At 43.3% G+C, this 17,980-nt stretch overlaps 1 protein-coding gene across 1 annotated transcript in view; it reads right to left on the minus strand.

Annotated features, from left to right (window-relative positions):
* Window positions 1-7,613: 7,613 nt before the first annotated feature.
* LOC142198511 (uncharacterized) overlaps window positions 7,614-17,980 on the minus strand; it is a 29,601-nt gene continuing 19,234 nt past the window's right edge. The window contains exons 4-6 of the mRNA XM_075269544.1: window positions 14,102-14,188; window positions 12,294-12,569; window positions 7,614-7,718 (exon numbers count right to left, since the gene is read on the minus strand). Coding sequence (XP_075125645.1) covers window positions 7,614-7,718; window positions 12,294-12,569; window positions 14,102-14,188 — 468 coding nt within the window. The remainder of the gene's footprint in view (window positions 7,719-12,293; window positions 12,570-14,101; window positions 14,189-17,980) is intronic.

Here is a 17,980-nt window from a genome sequence, read left to right on the forward strand (position 1 = left end):
GAGTTTTACAGACTATGGGTGCATTCACACTGAGTAAACGCTAGCTTATTTTGTAGAGTAAAATTACACTTGTAAATTTTGCTATCCCATTGACTTTAATGATATTTTTTTACAAGTGTAAAAATACGCCTGTAAAAAATACGCCTGTAAAAATACGCCTGTAAAAATACGCCTGTAAAATGTAATTGAAGTCAATGGGATAGCAAAATTTACAAGTGTAATTTTACTCTACAAAATAAGCTAGCGTTTACTCAGTGTGAATGCACCCTATGGGTGCATTCACACTGAGTAAACGCTAGCTTATTTTGTAGAGTAAAATTACACTTGTAAATTTTGCTATCCCATTGACTTCAATGATATTTTTTTACAACTGTAAAAATACGCCTGTAAAAAATACGCCTGTAAAAAATACGCCTGTAAAAAATACGCCTGTAAAATGTCATTGAAGTCAATGGGATAGCAAAATTTACAAGTGTAATTTTAGGGTGCATTCACACTGAGTAAACGCTAGCTTATTTTGTAGAGTAAAATTACACTTGTAAATTTTGCTATCCCATTGACTTCAATGACATTTTACAGGCGTATTTTTACAGGCGTATTTTTTACAGGCGTATTTTTACACTTGTAAAAAAATATCATTGAAGTCAATGGAATAGCAAAATTTACAAGTGTAATTTTACTCTACAAAATAAGCTAGCGTTTACTCAGTGTGAATGCACCCTTACTCTACAAAATAAGCTAGCGTTTACTCAGTGTGAATGCACCCTATGACTTTTTTTTTTTCGTTCTGGTTATTTAAATAATTTTTACGTTCTTTTTTTTTAACAAAGGGCTTTATTTTTCTGTCTATTATTTTTAAATTTTTTGAAAAATATTAGAGAAAAAAAATCTGTTTTTCCATTTTTTTTAATAGCACAAGGTGTTACTAAAATCTTTTTAAAAATATTTTTCTCTTTCCAGTAATTTTTATGTAGGTGACACAGGGGGCAGGGCTAGCACCTGCGATGTGGGCGTGTTTTTTTTTTTTATTTTAAGCTGGGTTTTTTACATCTTTTTTTTTTTTTGCCTTCATGTTTATTTTGCACATTGTTCCCCTACAAGGTTATAAGAGACCCTTGGGGGAATTTTGATTTTCTTTTTACCTGATTTACCTGATGAACTGTGACTGATTCATAAGGAATACGTCACCGAGCATGTACTGCGGAGCTGATCTGGTAAGATTATAGAGCGCTGTGTATAGAGTGATTGGGAAGGGAGGGGTGATCATAAACCGTCCCTGCCTTCTTCTTTTTGGGAGTCTGGCTGAATTCCCGCTCCTGAATTGCACTGAAGGGGACGTAGCGCTTGTCCAAACATTGTTGTCTCTTCAGTCAGCTGATCATGGCGGTGCCAGTGTCTGACCCCACAATGTGATATTGATAACCTATATTCTGTATAGCCCATCAATAGTTTAACACGCTAAAAGGGAAAGGAGCCCAATTTTGGGGTCCCAGACCTGGTAATCCCATCCATTGCTCTGTCACTTTAATTATGGGTGGCTCCAGGCACCTGCACATTGTGCCAGTAAAGCTGAGGAGTGTACAACTAGTGCAATAAAGCAGTGTCACTATACAATGCATTGCACAAGGGGTCATCTGAAAATCGTTGTGCTGCCCTGTGACTCTTGAAGTAATGTAAGGAGGCGCACTGTGACCATGAGGTCGCAGAAACTACGACTTTAAGTTGCAACAAAGGCAACTCCATTCACTTGCAGGGTGACACAGAGAATTTTGGTCATTTCTTCAGGAGTCACAGGCAACATTGCTGCATAGCCGAGGAACCAACACACATTGCCAGAGACTATGAGGGAGTGCAGGAGAGGTGAGGCAAGGTGAGTATAACTCTTTATTGTGTTCCCGCACCTTCCCTGGGGCTAAAAAGACCCCAATATATAATGATAGCACTTACAGGAAGATGGTCACAATAAAGGAATAGCAAACCTGGACTTGGCAACACAGGAGTAACAGAGATGGATTTAGAAACAAGTGGATGGCAGAGCCGGAGGTAGGAATTCAGATGGAACCAGGAATTACCTATAGCAGGGACCAGTAGTAGATCTTGGATGGAACCAGGAGACCACTAGGAGCGAGAAGGCTTTGGATGGAAGCAGGAGACCACCAGGAGTAGCGATCATGAGAAAATCTTGGATGGAAGCAGGAGACCAGCAGGAGCAGTGACAAGGAGAAGGCCTTGAATGGAAACAGGAGACCACCAGGAATGAGAAAGCCTTGGATGGAAGCAGGAGACCACCACGAGTAGCAGACAGGAGAAGGCCTTGGATGGAAGCATGAGACCACCAGGAGTAGCGATCAGGAGAAGGCCTTGCATGGGAGCAGGAGACCACCAGGAGCAGTGGCCAGGAGAAGGTATTGGATAAAAGCAAGAGAACACCAGAAGCAGTGGCCAGGAGAAGGTATTGGTTCAAAGCAGTAGACACTAGGAGAAGTGACTATGGGTAGGCCTCTTATTTGGAACCAGAAGATGCCAAGAACTGGATGCAGGATGTGACTAGGGTAGAATCCAGGAGATATCAAATCAAATCAAATAGGCTTTATTGGCACGTCCGAATAGATATTTGGCATTGCCAAATCTAGTACAGTTGAAGAGGGGTGGGGGGTTAGAGTCGAGGGGGAGAGTATGGGGGGGGGTAGGGGTGGTTTGGGGTATAACAGTCCGTGGAGTCTCATCTTCCTCTTAGTTGGTGACCGCTATATGGGGAGGTGGGGTGGGTGGTTTGGGGTATAACAGCCCGTGGAGTCTCATCTTCCTCTTGCTTGGTGACAGCTGGACACATATTGGGCAGCGATTTCCACAGTGGCCTCTTCTTCTCCCAGTAGGATGTAGAGTTTCCTCTTCTCATCTGCAGATCTGAAGTCTGGGATGTGGGCAGAGAGCCTTTGGAAGTAGACGGCCCTCACAGCTGAGTATTTGGTGCAGTGTAGCAGGAAATGGGCCTCGTCTTCTAGGGCCCCCTGGTCACAGTGCTGGCACAGTCTGTTCTCCCGTGGCTTGTACGTCTGCCTGTGTCGCCCCATCTCCATCTCCAGGTTGTGGGCGCTCAGTCTATACCGGCTCAGGGTCTGTCTGTGTTTGGGGTGGCGTATTCTCTCCAGGTAGGTGGCGATGGTGTAGTCCCTTTGCAGTGACTGGTACACAGTGAGTTTCTTGGAGTTATTTATTGCGCTTCTCCATTCCTCGATGTACCACTCTTTGTCTCTCTCAATGACTCCTTTTATTTGAGCCTTGTTCAGGGCATGTTGGGGGTTTTGGCTTGGCAGATGGCTGATGCTTGGTTAGGGGGTATCAGTTTTTCTCGGGGCTCTGTGGCTCAGTCAGGCTTGGTGGTGGTAAGAGCCAGGGCTGCTGCCCTGTATGTGTGTCCAGAATGATAGCGCCCTCTTCTGCATGGTGAGCCATAGTGGGAGTCTTCCTAGCTCTGCCCGGCATCCCATGTTGGAGGTGCTGCGGTGGACATTGAGGAGGTACTTGCAGAACTCCAGTTGGAAGGTCTCTGTTGGGCTGGAATCGCACTTTGACTGGTCTGGGTAGGTGGCTGGGCCACAAACCTCGCTGCCATAGAGAAGGATCGGAGCGATGACTGCGTTAAATATCTTTATCCAGACCCTCACCGGTGGTTTGAGGTGATACAGTTGTCTTCTGATGGCGTAGAAGGTTCTGCAGGGTTTTCCTTTCAAGGTTTCTATTGCTGCTTTGAAGCTTCCTGATTGGCTGAGCTCCAGCCCCAGGTAGGTATCCTTCAGGAACTTTCACCCGAAACCAGAACATGCCATGAAAGGTTTACAGGAACCTTGACAGGCCAAGAGGCAGCTCCCAGGACATTACAGTATGGAGGTCACTGTATGGGCAGATGGTCACCATAGCAGGATACAGACAGAAGCCATCCATGGATAGAGGCAGAAACATTGCAAAAAGTCAAAACCAGGAGCAGAACTTCAAGTACCAGGAACATGGATCAGGAAGAGGCAGCGCCAAGCAGATATGCAGTACGATTATACCGTGCATCAAACAAGAAGCCTGGAACATATGAAGATGACCAAATTCCAGGTTTGTAAAGGATCTGGAAGATGCTCCTGCATTTTGCCTTCCTCTGCTCTCCATGGACAGCCGTCTGTTATTTATGGAGTTTCTCCTCCTCCTTTTATCCTGAGCGGAGCCTTACTCACATCAGACTCTATAGGACGCCTGCACATGTTTGTGTATATAAGAGACACTTACTGAAATTACCTACCATTAACTTGTCTCATAGACTTTCATTATAGGACTCGTACAAAGTGTCCCATCAGGAGATCGGAGACTGGATGAGGATGACGGGGCAGCTCCTGCCAGAAACATACAGTCCTGGTTAGTAGTCTCACCTCCCCTTATACATAGACTGTATATCGGATGCACCTTCAATAACAAAAGAAGTCACCACTGTTATAGACGGCACATGGTTGGTGGGTGCCCCGGGGGGATTCACATTACACCCCGATCTGGGTTTATAGTTTATAAAATTATTTCTTTGTCCATTTATTAGACGTAACAGTGATCGGCAGCAACAAAATGAAACGTGGATGGAGGAGTACAAGGCGCTGTATCCTACATGGAAAGAGTATTGGTAAGTCTACAATGCCATATACATCATATATAAATTTGGGTTTAGTAATATTCTCTATAGAAGTTCAGTTTTAAACTCTATAATACCACGGTATCTATATGCACGATAATATATACTGTAGTATATGGCAGCTAGCTATAGACAGTGCTGCACCGATTCTATATATAGGTCCAGGTACGAGGGTCACAAGATGATTAGTTTTTCATTACAATATTATCCTGTGATCTTCCTATATGTGATCCCCTAGTGGTTGTGTTGTGAATTGCAGCCTTTCAAGGGTTTTGCTGTCATGTTGTGATATTGTATTGAATTGGTTTCAGGAGACATTGGAGTCCTTATCCAAATTAGAGCTAAGTTATGGGTGGACACATCTGTACTATCCCTATAATAGCAGCAGTCTGTGTATACTGTAGATTATACTAACTGCTATGTATAATATAGTGTGGGGACATTGCTGTGTATATACTACTGGTATTACATGTACACTATAGGGCATCTGCCGATAGAGGAGGCCACATGATAGGTTTCTCTCTTTTACAGAACTGGAAGGAGGAGACCCAGTGTTACTAAATTGGGGGAAAGGAACGTCCCAGAGCATGGTCATGACGCTGTCCCTGCAAAATCTGAAGATCAAGAACATGAGATCCACCGCCCCCATAGGAGGACACGTGGCCATACCCACGGGTTCTCGTGTTCTACCTATCTCCATACAACAATCAGAATCTGAAAAGCACGCAGAGAAGATTCAACGCCCCCACTGGAGGAAGCCCTGTGATATATGTGGCTATACCCACCGATTCTCAGGTCCTACTATCCGAAGAGTTACCTAAATCCATCGACTCTGAAGTTGAAGAACAATCCATCCAAGAAACAGATGGCCTCCCAGAATCCTTTGCACAGACTGTAGGTACTCCTAGTGACTTCTTGTATCTCAGTATTTCTTCTACTGCTAATAAACTATTGAGATAAATAGAATTTATTTCCTTTGTGGAGAACAATTATTATTATTATACACAAGAACACAACCCTGGGGAGGGGATAGGTCTTCACGGCCCAAAAACAAACATGCACTTATTCCCTTCAGAAATGGGACATTCCGATATGCCCCCAGATTACTAAGAGGCTCAGGTCTACCTCATATCATACTTACAACTTATTCACACATCGCGCACTGTCAGCTTTGCCGGCATGTGCCCAGAGATATCAGAGCCATTAGTTTTGGCACTAGTAGCCTTCCACTATCAGAAAGGTGGGCCTTAATGCCAAGTGTCCTCTCTGGTCTGTGAGGAATGACCCCCTAACAATACTCCTTCATAGCCTTCTGCTGTCAGGGGGGCGTTCACAGTAAGGCTCCATTCACACAGAGTAACGCCAGGCGTCATTTGTGTGTAATTTGTGTGTCTTTTACGGCCGTCATAAAACATTTACATAGAGTTCTATAGGAAAAGACGTCAGTAATTTATGGCCGTCATTTACGGACGTCTTTTCCTATGGAACTCTATGTAAACGTTTTATGACGGCCGTAAAAGACACACAAATTACACACAAATGACGCCTGGCGTTACTCTGTGTGAATAGAGCCTAAGGCTGCTCTTTTGACAGTGGAGGGATATCGGTGCTGAAACTAACGGTATCAATGTCTCCGGTACCCGGGAATTCAGCGCACTGTCAGCTTTCTAGTGGTATATAATACTGCCGATGTCAGAGGATGTGACTGGTCCTCTTTAAGAAACAGTATATACACATACAGTATATTTCCAGAGATTGAACCAATATTGGGACTTCACTATAGTTACTGGGTTATATTTATAGGGGCACAACATTCACCAATATTAACCCCCTGATTTTAAAATATTGAATAAATTGACATGCTAGGAGAGCTGACATGTCCTGTTTCTAGGAGTTTATTCAGGACTTAACTCCTGATTGTGAGGGTCTGACATGATGTCACGTTCAGTCACAAGGTACAGCAGCAGCTCTGTCCCATTCAAATGAATATGGCTGAGCTGCAAAACCAAGCGCAACCCCTATGATCTATCCAGCACTGTGCTTGGCCTCGCGCTCACCCAAACCTTGTGGCCTCTACTAGGATTCCCCATTCCCGGACCCCACTGATCACTCATTGACAGGTCATCATTGATATTCAAGTCCCAGAAAGAACATTCGATACCTGATCTCCTACCAATACCAATGAGCTGACTATTACTTAGTCGTCATTTCAGGTTTTATTTCTGATCAACAAATAAAAGAAATCATGGCTGATGAACACTTTCAAGACATTCTAAATGCTGCTGAAAAAGATGTGCGGGTGGCATTCAAGTCAGTCGTAATCAATTTCCTTGGAAATAAGAAAGGTGCTGACTACGTGAATGTTGTACAAAAATATATTAGAGCGTACAAACATCTTGGCTGCAATATGTCTCTGAAAATTCATTTACTCGACTCACATCTGGACTTCTTCCCAGAAAACCTAGGTGCAGTCAGCGATGAACATGGCGAGTGCTTCCACCAGGACATTTTGGTGATAAAGTCACGCTATCAGGGTCAGTGGAGTGCAGCGATGTTGGCAGACTAACGTTGGACGCTTCAGCATGATTTGTTAACTCATCAGTATAAGCGGAAGTCCACAGCCAAGAAATTTAAACCATGAACATGTTTAACAAATTTTTGCACATATTATACAGATATTAGACTTCAAACTGAATTTTTGTTTAGCATACAATTATGTATATTATATATAATTTCAGTAGCTATAACCACGTTCATGTTCATGTTTAAAATTCATGTAGCAATAACTTTTAAAATACAAGTTTTTGTGCAAAAAATTACATTTCTTATGTTTTGAAGTGATTAATTGAAATATAAAATGTAATTGTCGATATTTCAAGAATGGAGGGTGATAGAGAAAAACGGTTTGCATATTCGAAATCAGCAGGTTCAAATTGAGTGAGATCGATTATTGTATGCCAAGATATCCACAGAAAGTTTTTTGTTGTTGTTGTGTAGTGTTATTACACAGATGAACCACCGCAAACGGAAATGGTTGGGGCAAATTGGACTGCTAAGCAAAACCACAAAAATGCTCATGATCACAGACGGAGGTTGAAAACAGCACATTGTTGGTAATGCTGGTAACTGGCCTCATGCACACAACTGAATGTACAGGTCTGAGATTATATAGCAGAATGCACTTGGATGACATTGGAGTACCCTCCGTCCCTTACTGATTTCAATTCAAGGGGTTGCATTCCAATGTCACGGAGCAGGATAGGACCTACTCTATAATCATCAGAACAGATCAGAACATCGGTACCCCCTACTTCCCCTCCCCCCCTTCATAGGGCATAGGGCATACTTGTTGTGTGCATGAGGTCTTAGTGTGGCAGGACAATAGGAAGTCTGTACAACCTACAAGGCAAGTCTGGTGATATTAATGTATGACACTTCATATAATGCTGAGATTTCCTGCTGAGAGGGGAAGAGAACTCCACACACTTCTGGACAGTTTGTCACTTAGCGGCTCAAACCATACGACTAGTTAAATTACAGAGAATTTTTCATGGGACCAAGAATAGTTCACGCAGAATTAATATTTTGGAGGGAAACAATTTTAGTGTTAAAATTTGCAAACCAGAGAAAGCTTTAAGGGGATGGGGGAATGAAGACACGGACGGATTATCTACACACAGTGGGGCCATATTATTGGCTTCACTAAACACATCATCACTGAGGTACACAACAAATGGCAAAAATGCCAAATGGCGGCCTTCACTACATGTAGGTGAACCCATTGTAAGGCTGATGGCTGATATGAAAACCATATCTGGTCAAGCTAAATACTTACAGGTCACTGACACTTGTGATTTATTGCATATGGTCAGCACATAGCTGCTGAAATATGACACACAGTAACACGTAACAGATGAGTCTGAACATGGAGAACACTTTGGTTTACAGAATGCTTATGTCTCACTATATAGATATCTCTAATCGCAACTCAATACTGTGAATATACAAACACACCTCATTTTGGAAATCGCAGCATATCAATTATACCTACGAAAACACCAGCGGTTTCCCTACAGGTGTAATGGAAGCAGACAATGAAAAGCGCTGAGGGAAAAAAACACAATGCGTTGCTGCTGCAGTTTTTCCTGCAGCGCTATTTTGTTGCAGTTTACAACGTGAGGCCTTAGCCTTAGTCTTAATAAAGCCCAAGTGCCACATTCATTAAATTAATTGCCCCCTCATAGTATGCCCCTAATTCCCCATGACAAATACTGCACCCTTAATGACCCCTTTTATCAATGACCACCCCCTTATGTTCATAATGCCTCCTAACATAACTTCCCCTTGTCCCTTAATAACCCTTATATAAATTACCCCCCCCCCCCCCCCCCCCCCCCCCGTAGTTATAATTTCCCCTTCCAAACAACCACTTGTACTATTACCGGCAGTGGCGTAGCTAGGAATGGCGGGGTCCCGTGGCGAACTTTTGACATGGGGCCCCCCTACCGACACCGAAGACCTCGACTGACCCCCTCCTACGCATTTCTGCGCGTTCTATTATGCCTCATAGTGGCCCCTGCACACAGTATTATCCCCCATAGTGACCCCTGCACACAGTATTATGCCCCATAGTGGCCCCTGCACACAGTATTATCCCCCATAGTGACCCCTGCACACAGTATTATGCCTCATAGTGGCCCCTCCACACAGTATTATGCCCCATAGTGGCCCCTGCACACAGTATTATCCCCCATAGTGACCCCTGCACACAGTATTATGCCCCATAGTGGCCCCTACACACAGTATTATACCCCATAGTGACCCCTGCACACAGTATTATGTCCCATAGTGGCCCCTACACACAGTATTATCCCCCATAGTGACCCCTCCACACAGTATTATGCCCCATAGTGGCCCCTGCACACAGTATTACGCCCCATAGGGGCCCCTGCACACAGTATTATCCCCCATAGGGGCCTCTGCACACAGTATTATCCCCCATAGGGGCCCCTGCACACAGTATTATCCCCCATAGTGGCCCCTGCACACAGTATTGTCCCCCATAGGGGCCCCTCCACACAGTATTATGCCCCATAGTGGCCCCTGCACACAGTATTATGCCCCATAGTGGCCCCTGCACACAGTATTATCCCCCATAGGGGCCCCTGCACACAGTATTATCCCCCATAGGGGCCCCTGCACACAGTATTATGCCCCATAGTGGCCCCTGCACACAGTATTATAGCCCATAGTGACCCCTACACACAGTATTATCCCCCATAGTGGCCCCTGCACACAGTATTATCCCCCATAGTGACCCCTACACACAGTATTATCCCCCATAGTGGCCCCTGCACACAGTATTATAGCCCATAGTGACCCCTACACACAGTATTATCCCCCATAGGGGCCCCTGCACACAGTATTATGCCCCATAGTGGCCCCTGCACACAGTTTTATGCCCCATAGTGACCCCTGCACACAGTATTATCCCCCATAGTGGCCCCTGCACACAGTATTATCCCCCATAGTGGCCCCTGCACACAGTATTATCCCCCATAGGGGCCCCTGCACACAGTATTATCCACCATAGTGGCCCCTGCACACAGTATTATGTCCCATAGTGGCCCCTGCACATAGTATTATGCCCCATAGTGGCCCCTGCACACAGTTTTATGCCCCATAGTGACCCCTGCACACAGTATTATCCCCCATAGTGGCCCCTGCACACAGTATTATCCCCCATAGTGGCCCCTGCATACAATATTATCCCCCATAGTGGCCCCTGCACACAGTATTATCCCCCATAGTGGCCCCTGCACACAGTATTATAGCCCATAGTGGACACCCATTAACAATTATTATACTCTGGGGTCTTTTCAGACCCCAAAGTATAATAATCGGAGACACAAGGGGGAGAAAAACATAAAAAACTACTGTTACTTACCTGTCTCCGGCTCCTACGAGGTCTTCTCCGCTGCCTTTCCTCTGCCGTCCTTGTTTAATGACGTCTGACGTCACATGACCCGGGACGCAGGCCGGGTTCATGTGTCGTCAGAGACGTCAGAAAGGACGTCAGGCAGAATCATGGAGAGGTAGGTAACATATTTTTTATGTTTCTTACCTCTCCCGGTCCGCCGATCATTATACTCGGGGGTCCGAAAAGACCCCAGAGTATAATGATAGCAGCGGTAGCGTCTGTCACCGGGCCCCTAAAGTCCCGGGCCCTGTGGCAGCTGCCTCCGCTGCTATGGCGGTAGTTACGCCACTGATTACCGGAGTCGCCGCCTCCTTTACGTCTAAGTGCAGGACGTCTGTGTATCAGCACAGTTGATCTAGTTAAAAGTAAGATATATTAATGGCAGCGCCTGGGCGGGCCCAGGGCAGTCACCATTGGTGTAACTAGATTTTGTGGGCCCGGGTGCAAACTTTTGTCCGGGGCCCCCTATCCCCTACCTAGAGCGAATTCTTGATAGTGGCGGTTATGGGCGCTAAAGTGATATTTCAGATACTTGAAAGTGATAAAGCTTTAGTACCCACAACTGCAGTTATCAAGAATATGGTGAGCAAGCAGCACAGTGCGCTGCATGTAAGCAATACTGGGACAGTACAACGTGCTCCACAATGGCCCCCAAACATATTACATGCACCACAGTGACCCCTAAGCAGTATTACATGCTCCATGGTGACCCCCATACAGTATTATGTGCTCACCAGTGACCCACACACACTATTATATGTTCACAGTGCCCATCCCTCAGGAGCCTGAACCCCCCCCTTACTCACACAGCCTGCACCCCCATGTCCCCCCCATACTCACACAGCTTGCACCTCCATATCTCCCCTCTCGCTCACACAGCCTGCACCCCCATTTCCCCTCTTGCTCACACAGCCTGCACTCCCCCCTCTTACTCACACATGCTGTCTCTTCTTTCCACACCTTCCATCAGACTGTTCCCGGCAGATTTATCTTCCTGTGTAACATCACCCTGTACTGTACGATCCTGTGTAGCTCCGTCCACACATGACGTCATCACAGGTCCTTAAGCCCAAGAACATCTTTCTGCAGCACGGAGTGTCTCTCCCTTATTAGCACCTCACACAGTCAGCACCCGGCAGCCCAGGAGGTTCCCTCAGGAGGTTGGGGCCCTGGCTCTTGCTGACACCGGCCCTAAGTAGAGGCCTTACCGAACCTCCACTGCCTATTAAAAAAAGGCATTGGAGGTCCAGTAGGGCCCCATAAAGGCCCCCATAATGAGGACGAATAGTGAAGGCTCGGGGCCCACTGGGGGATTCCCCGGTCCCCCGGAGGTCCAATCCGACTCTGCTTATGATATGTTTTCCAACAAATGCACCCAGTTCTGAGTGCCACCATATGTATTTAATGTGAGCCTTGTGAATCCAGTGAGTTAAATACCTCTCTACATTAATAAAATATTTTATTTGATTTATAGTCTTATGAAGAAACTGATATATACATGATGGTGAAGCGTCAATATGCTATCCAGTGTAATATGAAGTCACATATGAAGATGCAGGCACATGTCCTTCAGTTAGTGGTGGTTCATTTGTTCAGATGCTATCATCTTTAGCTGACGTCACATACAGTATTCAAAAGGAAGGTTACTTTTCCCTGAAGCAGTTTGACAAATCTGTGAAAAATGTCCATGATGTCTGAAGAAATAGTGGAGACCGCATCAGACGGAAGAAAAGATACTTCTTGAGTAAGCTGAGTGTCATTATTAACTTGCCTCCATGCCTTATTAACAAGGCCCTGTACCGCTCTGATACTACGCGTGAGTAGTTTTAGTTGCTGAGACATACATGCAGAAGTCTTTACGTGTTGTGTGACATTCAGAAAAAGGTTCAAGTGAGAAAAAACCTCATTTCCTTGCTGGTAAACCTGTAAAAAATAAAATGAAAATGGTGCTATTATACTAATAATACATACTTGTTTATTCTTTAACTGTATTAAGAATTATGATTTTGACTTTTTTCTTTCTAAACCTCAGTTTCAATTGTCCATTAACAACACCATCAAAGTGATCCCATAAATAGTCACAGAATAATCCCCCTATAAGCAGTGTCAGTAGTGTCCCATATACAACAGGTTGCCATCTCAGCATAATGCTTCAGTGCACACATTATGCAAATCACATTAAAGTTAATGAACACAATATAATAAATGCATATACAGTAGTGAGAGCTGTCAACAGTATTTATGGATTAAGATAAGATAATCCTTTAATAGTCCCACAATGGGGAAATTTCAGTGATACAGTTTCATAGATGGTACAGTAGTATATAACAAGAGAGAAAACACATACAAGCCCATGGCAGATAGAGAAATCCTAAGAATCATAGCAACTAAAAAGAAACACAGACACACGGCAGGATCATTTAGTTCTCTGTGTGAAGTGATGTTAATAATACAGCCGAATGTGGTTGGAGGACATGAGGAGGGGTCACAGCATGTAGATATAACAGGCAAAAAAAAAAAAAGTTCTTTGCAGAGGTGGGGGACATATGCAGCTATCATGATAGGCCACTTTCCCAGGAGCAGCTAAATATACAATAACTGATACATTTCTTTGGTCCCTTTTTTTGACATAATTAGAAGGGATTGCCTCACATCAAAGAGGCATATTAAAAAAAAACAAAAAAAAAACAAAAAAAACAATATGTTTGAGATTGGGATCTGGTGTGTTTTATTATTAAGCAAATAAAACCAGTTAGATGTCTTGTAATTTTTACATTGACCACTAGGAGGCATACAAGTAATACAAACATAGTCATTCATGATTCAAGGCTTGGCTTTATGCTCAGTGCCTGCTAAATTCAGAATTTTCCTCTTTGCAACACCATAGAAAAACTTTACTCAGACACTTGATCTATTATTGAATCACAAAATATCTTTCTGTTGTGAATTAGCGCTTCCCGGGTACAGGAAGAAAGTCCTGATAGGTCAAGAACCGTTCACACTTACTGGAGTGTTACTGTCTTTCACTGAAGTATCAACAAAATGACACTATCATATATAGAATTGTGTCTGAGCACTGAGCACCATATTGGGGTTGTATTCTTAGTATTGGTAGGGTAGTATTATGTTTCACCATATGTTGTATCAAATTCTGACCTGAATAAATAATTCTAATCATACACATTTTAGTTTAATAGATAAAACACTGGGCAATGCATAAACACTGTTCAGTATTGTCCATAGTAACCTGTGAAATTTCCTGTGAACCTGTGAATATCTTTTTATTTATTTATTTAACAGCAGGATTGTCCTGCACCTTTTTTCAAAAGAATAAAATAATTTATATCTTGTGTAAATCTAAATACATTTAGTGTTTTTAATATTGATTTTGATTGGAATATTTTAACAGCGGGCAGAAATATACTAAATACCATGTTTGTATCTGTGTCACTCACCGTTAGGTTGTGCCAGTCTGCAACTCTAACTTCAACATTCGGAATAATAATGGGAGTCAATAGCATTTCTTGACCTTCACATTGTGCCTACGGAAAAAGACTGTATTGAGATCAGAATTGTATAAATATTCAGATTACTATATGTAATAAACATAGCCATCTACATATATGCCATGTTTCTGGATGGTCAGAGAGGGAAACTTATAGTTCACTGTATGAAAGTTTAAAGCTTGTTTCAAAACCTATATACTTGCATAGGGTTGTATTAATGTATTAGGATAAATAATATCAGAATATAGGCAGTTTAAGGCTGGTTTTACACGACCATATTGATTTTACGGTCTGCAACTTGCTGATCAGCAACACTAGTTGCTGATCAGCAACATAGACATCACAGACGCCCGTGTCCTGCCGCACTCACCCCTAGAGTTTTAGGGGCGAGTCTGTGCAGTGCCGTGAATTCACAGCCTTTGCAGACCTGCTCTATTCAGTGAGGACCTCGGTTACGGCCCAGCACACCACAGATAAAATATCTGGTGGTGTAAGAGGCCGCACTGAATATAATGTGTCCGCAAATGGTCCGCAATTGAAAACTCTCAATTGCGGACCATTTGCGGACTTAAATTACGGTCATGTAAGACCAGCCTAAGGTGTGAATTGCACAATATTGTGATATGTTTTATATAATGAAGCTAGAGACCAGATGGATAGTTTCTGGAATAACTTAGTTTAGTTTTATTAATGCAAATCCATTTCTAATATGTAAAAGAGGGATATTTAGGTTGAGGACACACGTAGGCGGAGTGACAACACAAAAATAGGTAGTATAGTATGTAATTTGGGCATATTGGGCAAGAATTAACTCTATTAAATGACAATAGGGCTTATCCTTATGTAGATCCGCTGCAGAATTTGAAGAGAAAGGCCGTATTCAAATGTCAAAGCTTTGGTCATCATTGATTGTAAGCCAAAACCAGGAGTGGAGACTACACGGAAATAAGGTATAATGGAAAGATATGTACTTCTTCTGTGTTTTTGACCCACTCTTTGCACAGAAATGTGAATAAGGCATAAGGCTTGGAGTTCTGCTGTGGATTTTGGAGTAAAATAGATGTCTTATTTGCTAAATACAAATCCGTCAAAACAAACAAACTGTTACAGGTGGTAACATGTAACAGGGCCATGTTCAATGTGATAGGGCAATTTTAGTACAGTTTTTGTAAAGGAGAATATCTCACTCAAAATACCAAATGGAACATACATAGATTCCCTGTGACTTCATGGTATAGAGCTGAATGGGATTACGCACACTGTAAGGCTGCGTTCAGACGGGGCATTTTGGACCGAAATTTGACGCGGAAACCGCCTCAGTCTCCAATCCAAAATATGGGTGGCCGCGACCGGATGCCGATGCAGTGCTCCAGCATCCAGTTGAGGCACTCCGATCAGGATTAGGCCCAAATGAAAGGGCCTAGTCAGGAAGTCGTGGCACTCCAATAAGGATTAGGCCCAAATGAATGGGCCTAGTTGAGAAGTCACGGCACTCCAATAAGGATTAGGTCCAAATGAATGGGCCTAGTTGAGAAGTCGCGGCACTCCGATATGGATTAGGCCCAAATAAATGGGCCTAGTCGGGAAGAATGAGCATGTCGCTTCTTTTTTCCGGGAGCCGTATTTCAATTGCAACCATTTTTTTGGTCAGGATTTTGTGATGGATTCGGCCTCAAAATCCTGACCAAAATACCCTGTGCAGAAAGTCTGCAGAGGAAATCTCAGCGAAATTGCAATGAAAAATGATGCAGAAAAAAATATGATGCGTTTCTGCCACACTTTTTTCACAGCATTTTTTTGTGTTCTTCTTCAGTACAAGGGGCCTACGCCTAAAGTGGTATTACCACAAACACAACCATATTTAAATTAGTATACAATTAACAGTTAAAGATTTTTGAAAATAATGAACAATTTTGCAGAATTTAAATATTTTCTCTAAGCATCTTAGCAGTGAGAGTCTGTTGTTTTGTTTGGTTACCAGTGGATACTACCATGAATGCAGGAACTTTTGTATGGTCAGCCATTTCCTTATTCCTTACACAGAAACATGCATGAGGACATAACATAAGAAATCATAGCTGGATTTCAAACCATAGAAAACTCAGCAATTTTTTTTTACATTTCTTGTATTTGCAGAAATGTTTAGCTATGAATTGTCTACAAATTTAAATAAAGTTATGTTCTTGGAATATCCACTTTAACTAAAGGCCAGAACTTTGGCTAGATGCAGTTCTTGTTATGAGGAGTCAGTATGAAGATCTTCTATGCCAAACAATGTAAACTACAAATAGCATGTCTATCAAATTCTCATCCACCAAATGTTGCAGCTACCCAAATACTGGAGATTTTAAAATAAAAAAATATATGTATATACACACGTGGACAAAATTGTTGGTACCACTCGTTTAATGAAAGAAAAACCCACAATGGTCCCAGAAATAACTTGAGTCTGACGAAATTAATAAGAAATAAAAATTCTATGAAAATGAACAAATGAAAGTCGGACATTGCTTTTCGCTTCAATAGAATTTTTTTTTAAATAAAACCCATGAAACAGGCCTGGACAGAAATGATGGATCCCTTAATATTTTGTTGCATAACCTTTTAAGGCAATCGCTGCAATCAAACAATTCCTGTAACTGTCAATGAGACTTCTGCACCTCTCAACAGGTATTTTGGCCAACTCCTCATGAGCAAACTGCTCCAGTTGTCTCAGGTTTGAAGGGGGGCTTTTCCAGATGGCATGTTTCATCTCCTTCCAAGGTGCTCAAAAGGATTTAGATCAGGGCTCATAGAAGGCCACTTCAGAATAGTCCAGTGTTTTCCTCTTAGCCATTCTTGGGTATATAGCTGTGTGTTTTGGTCATTATCCTGTTGCAAGGCCCATGACCTCTGACTGAGAACAAGCTTTCTGACACTGGGCAGCACATTTCTCTCTAGAATCCTGTGATAGTCTTGAGATTTCATTGTACCCTTGTTAGGGAATTTCTAGGACGACAATTCCCCAGTAGCTGCTGATGAATCCTGGAGGAAAGGGCACAAGAGACAGTGAACCCTGGCCTGGAACCCCCCCACTGTCCATACCTGTACCTATCCTATATAATAGGCAGGGCCACCATCAGGAATTTTGGGGCCCCATACAGCCTAAGTGTCTGCCCCCCCCCCCCCATCCCGGCTGCCGCCATTTTAAAACTACTTTATTATATGTCATACCAATCCTGTATTACATTTCCCTTTATTTAGCAGCATTACAAGGCTTCATCAGATTCTATTTGCAGGTATAATCTGCTACGTGTGACAGCGCCTATAGAGAGCCAACACCATCTATAAGAGCCCTCCTAATAAATCCTCAGGGCTTATTCACATTGCGTTTTTGGCCTCCCTTGCCGGGATACGTTGGTAACCAGTCAGAATCAGCTGTCAACTTATCCCTGCACGAAGAACTGGCCATTAAAAAAAAAGGGGGGGCCTGCAGTTCTCCGTGCAGGGATAAGTGGGGAGCTGATTGTGACTGGTTACCAATGTATCCCAGCAAGGGAGGCCAAAAACGCAACGTGAATACTCCTTTAAAGTGAAAGTCCCACCCCCAAACAGGCTGCTATGCTAGTAGCATAGCGGCCTACATCATTATTAATACAAAGCACACATACCTTTGGAGCTATTGTGTGCTTTGTAGTTCTCCAGCTAAAAACTTATATATTATATATTATTGCCCCAGTTCCCTCTCCGCAGTGCCGCACACCCGATGCCCCAACAATCCCCCTCCCCCCCCCGTCCACCTTCTAACATCTTTCCACTGCCCCCTGTACCCATGCCTCCCAACTTTTG

The sequence above is a fragment of the Leptodactylus fuscus genome, chromosome 3 (assembly GCF_031893055.1).
Source record: "Leptodactylus fuscus isolate aLepFus1 chromosome 3, aLepFus1.hap2, whole genome shotgun sequence".
Taxonomy (NCBI): Eukaryota; Metazoa; Chordata; class Amphibia; order Anura; family Leptodactylidae; genus Leptodactylus; species Leptodactylus fuscus.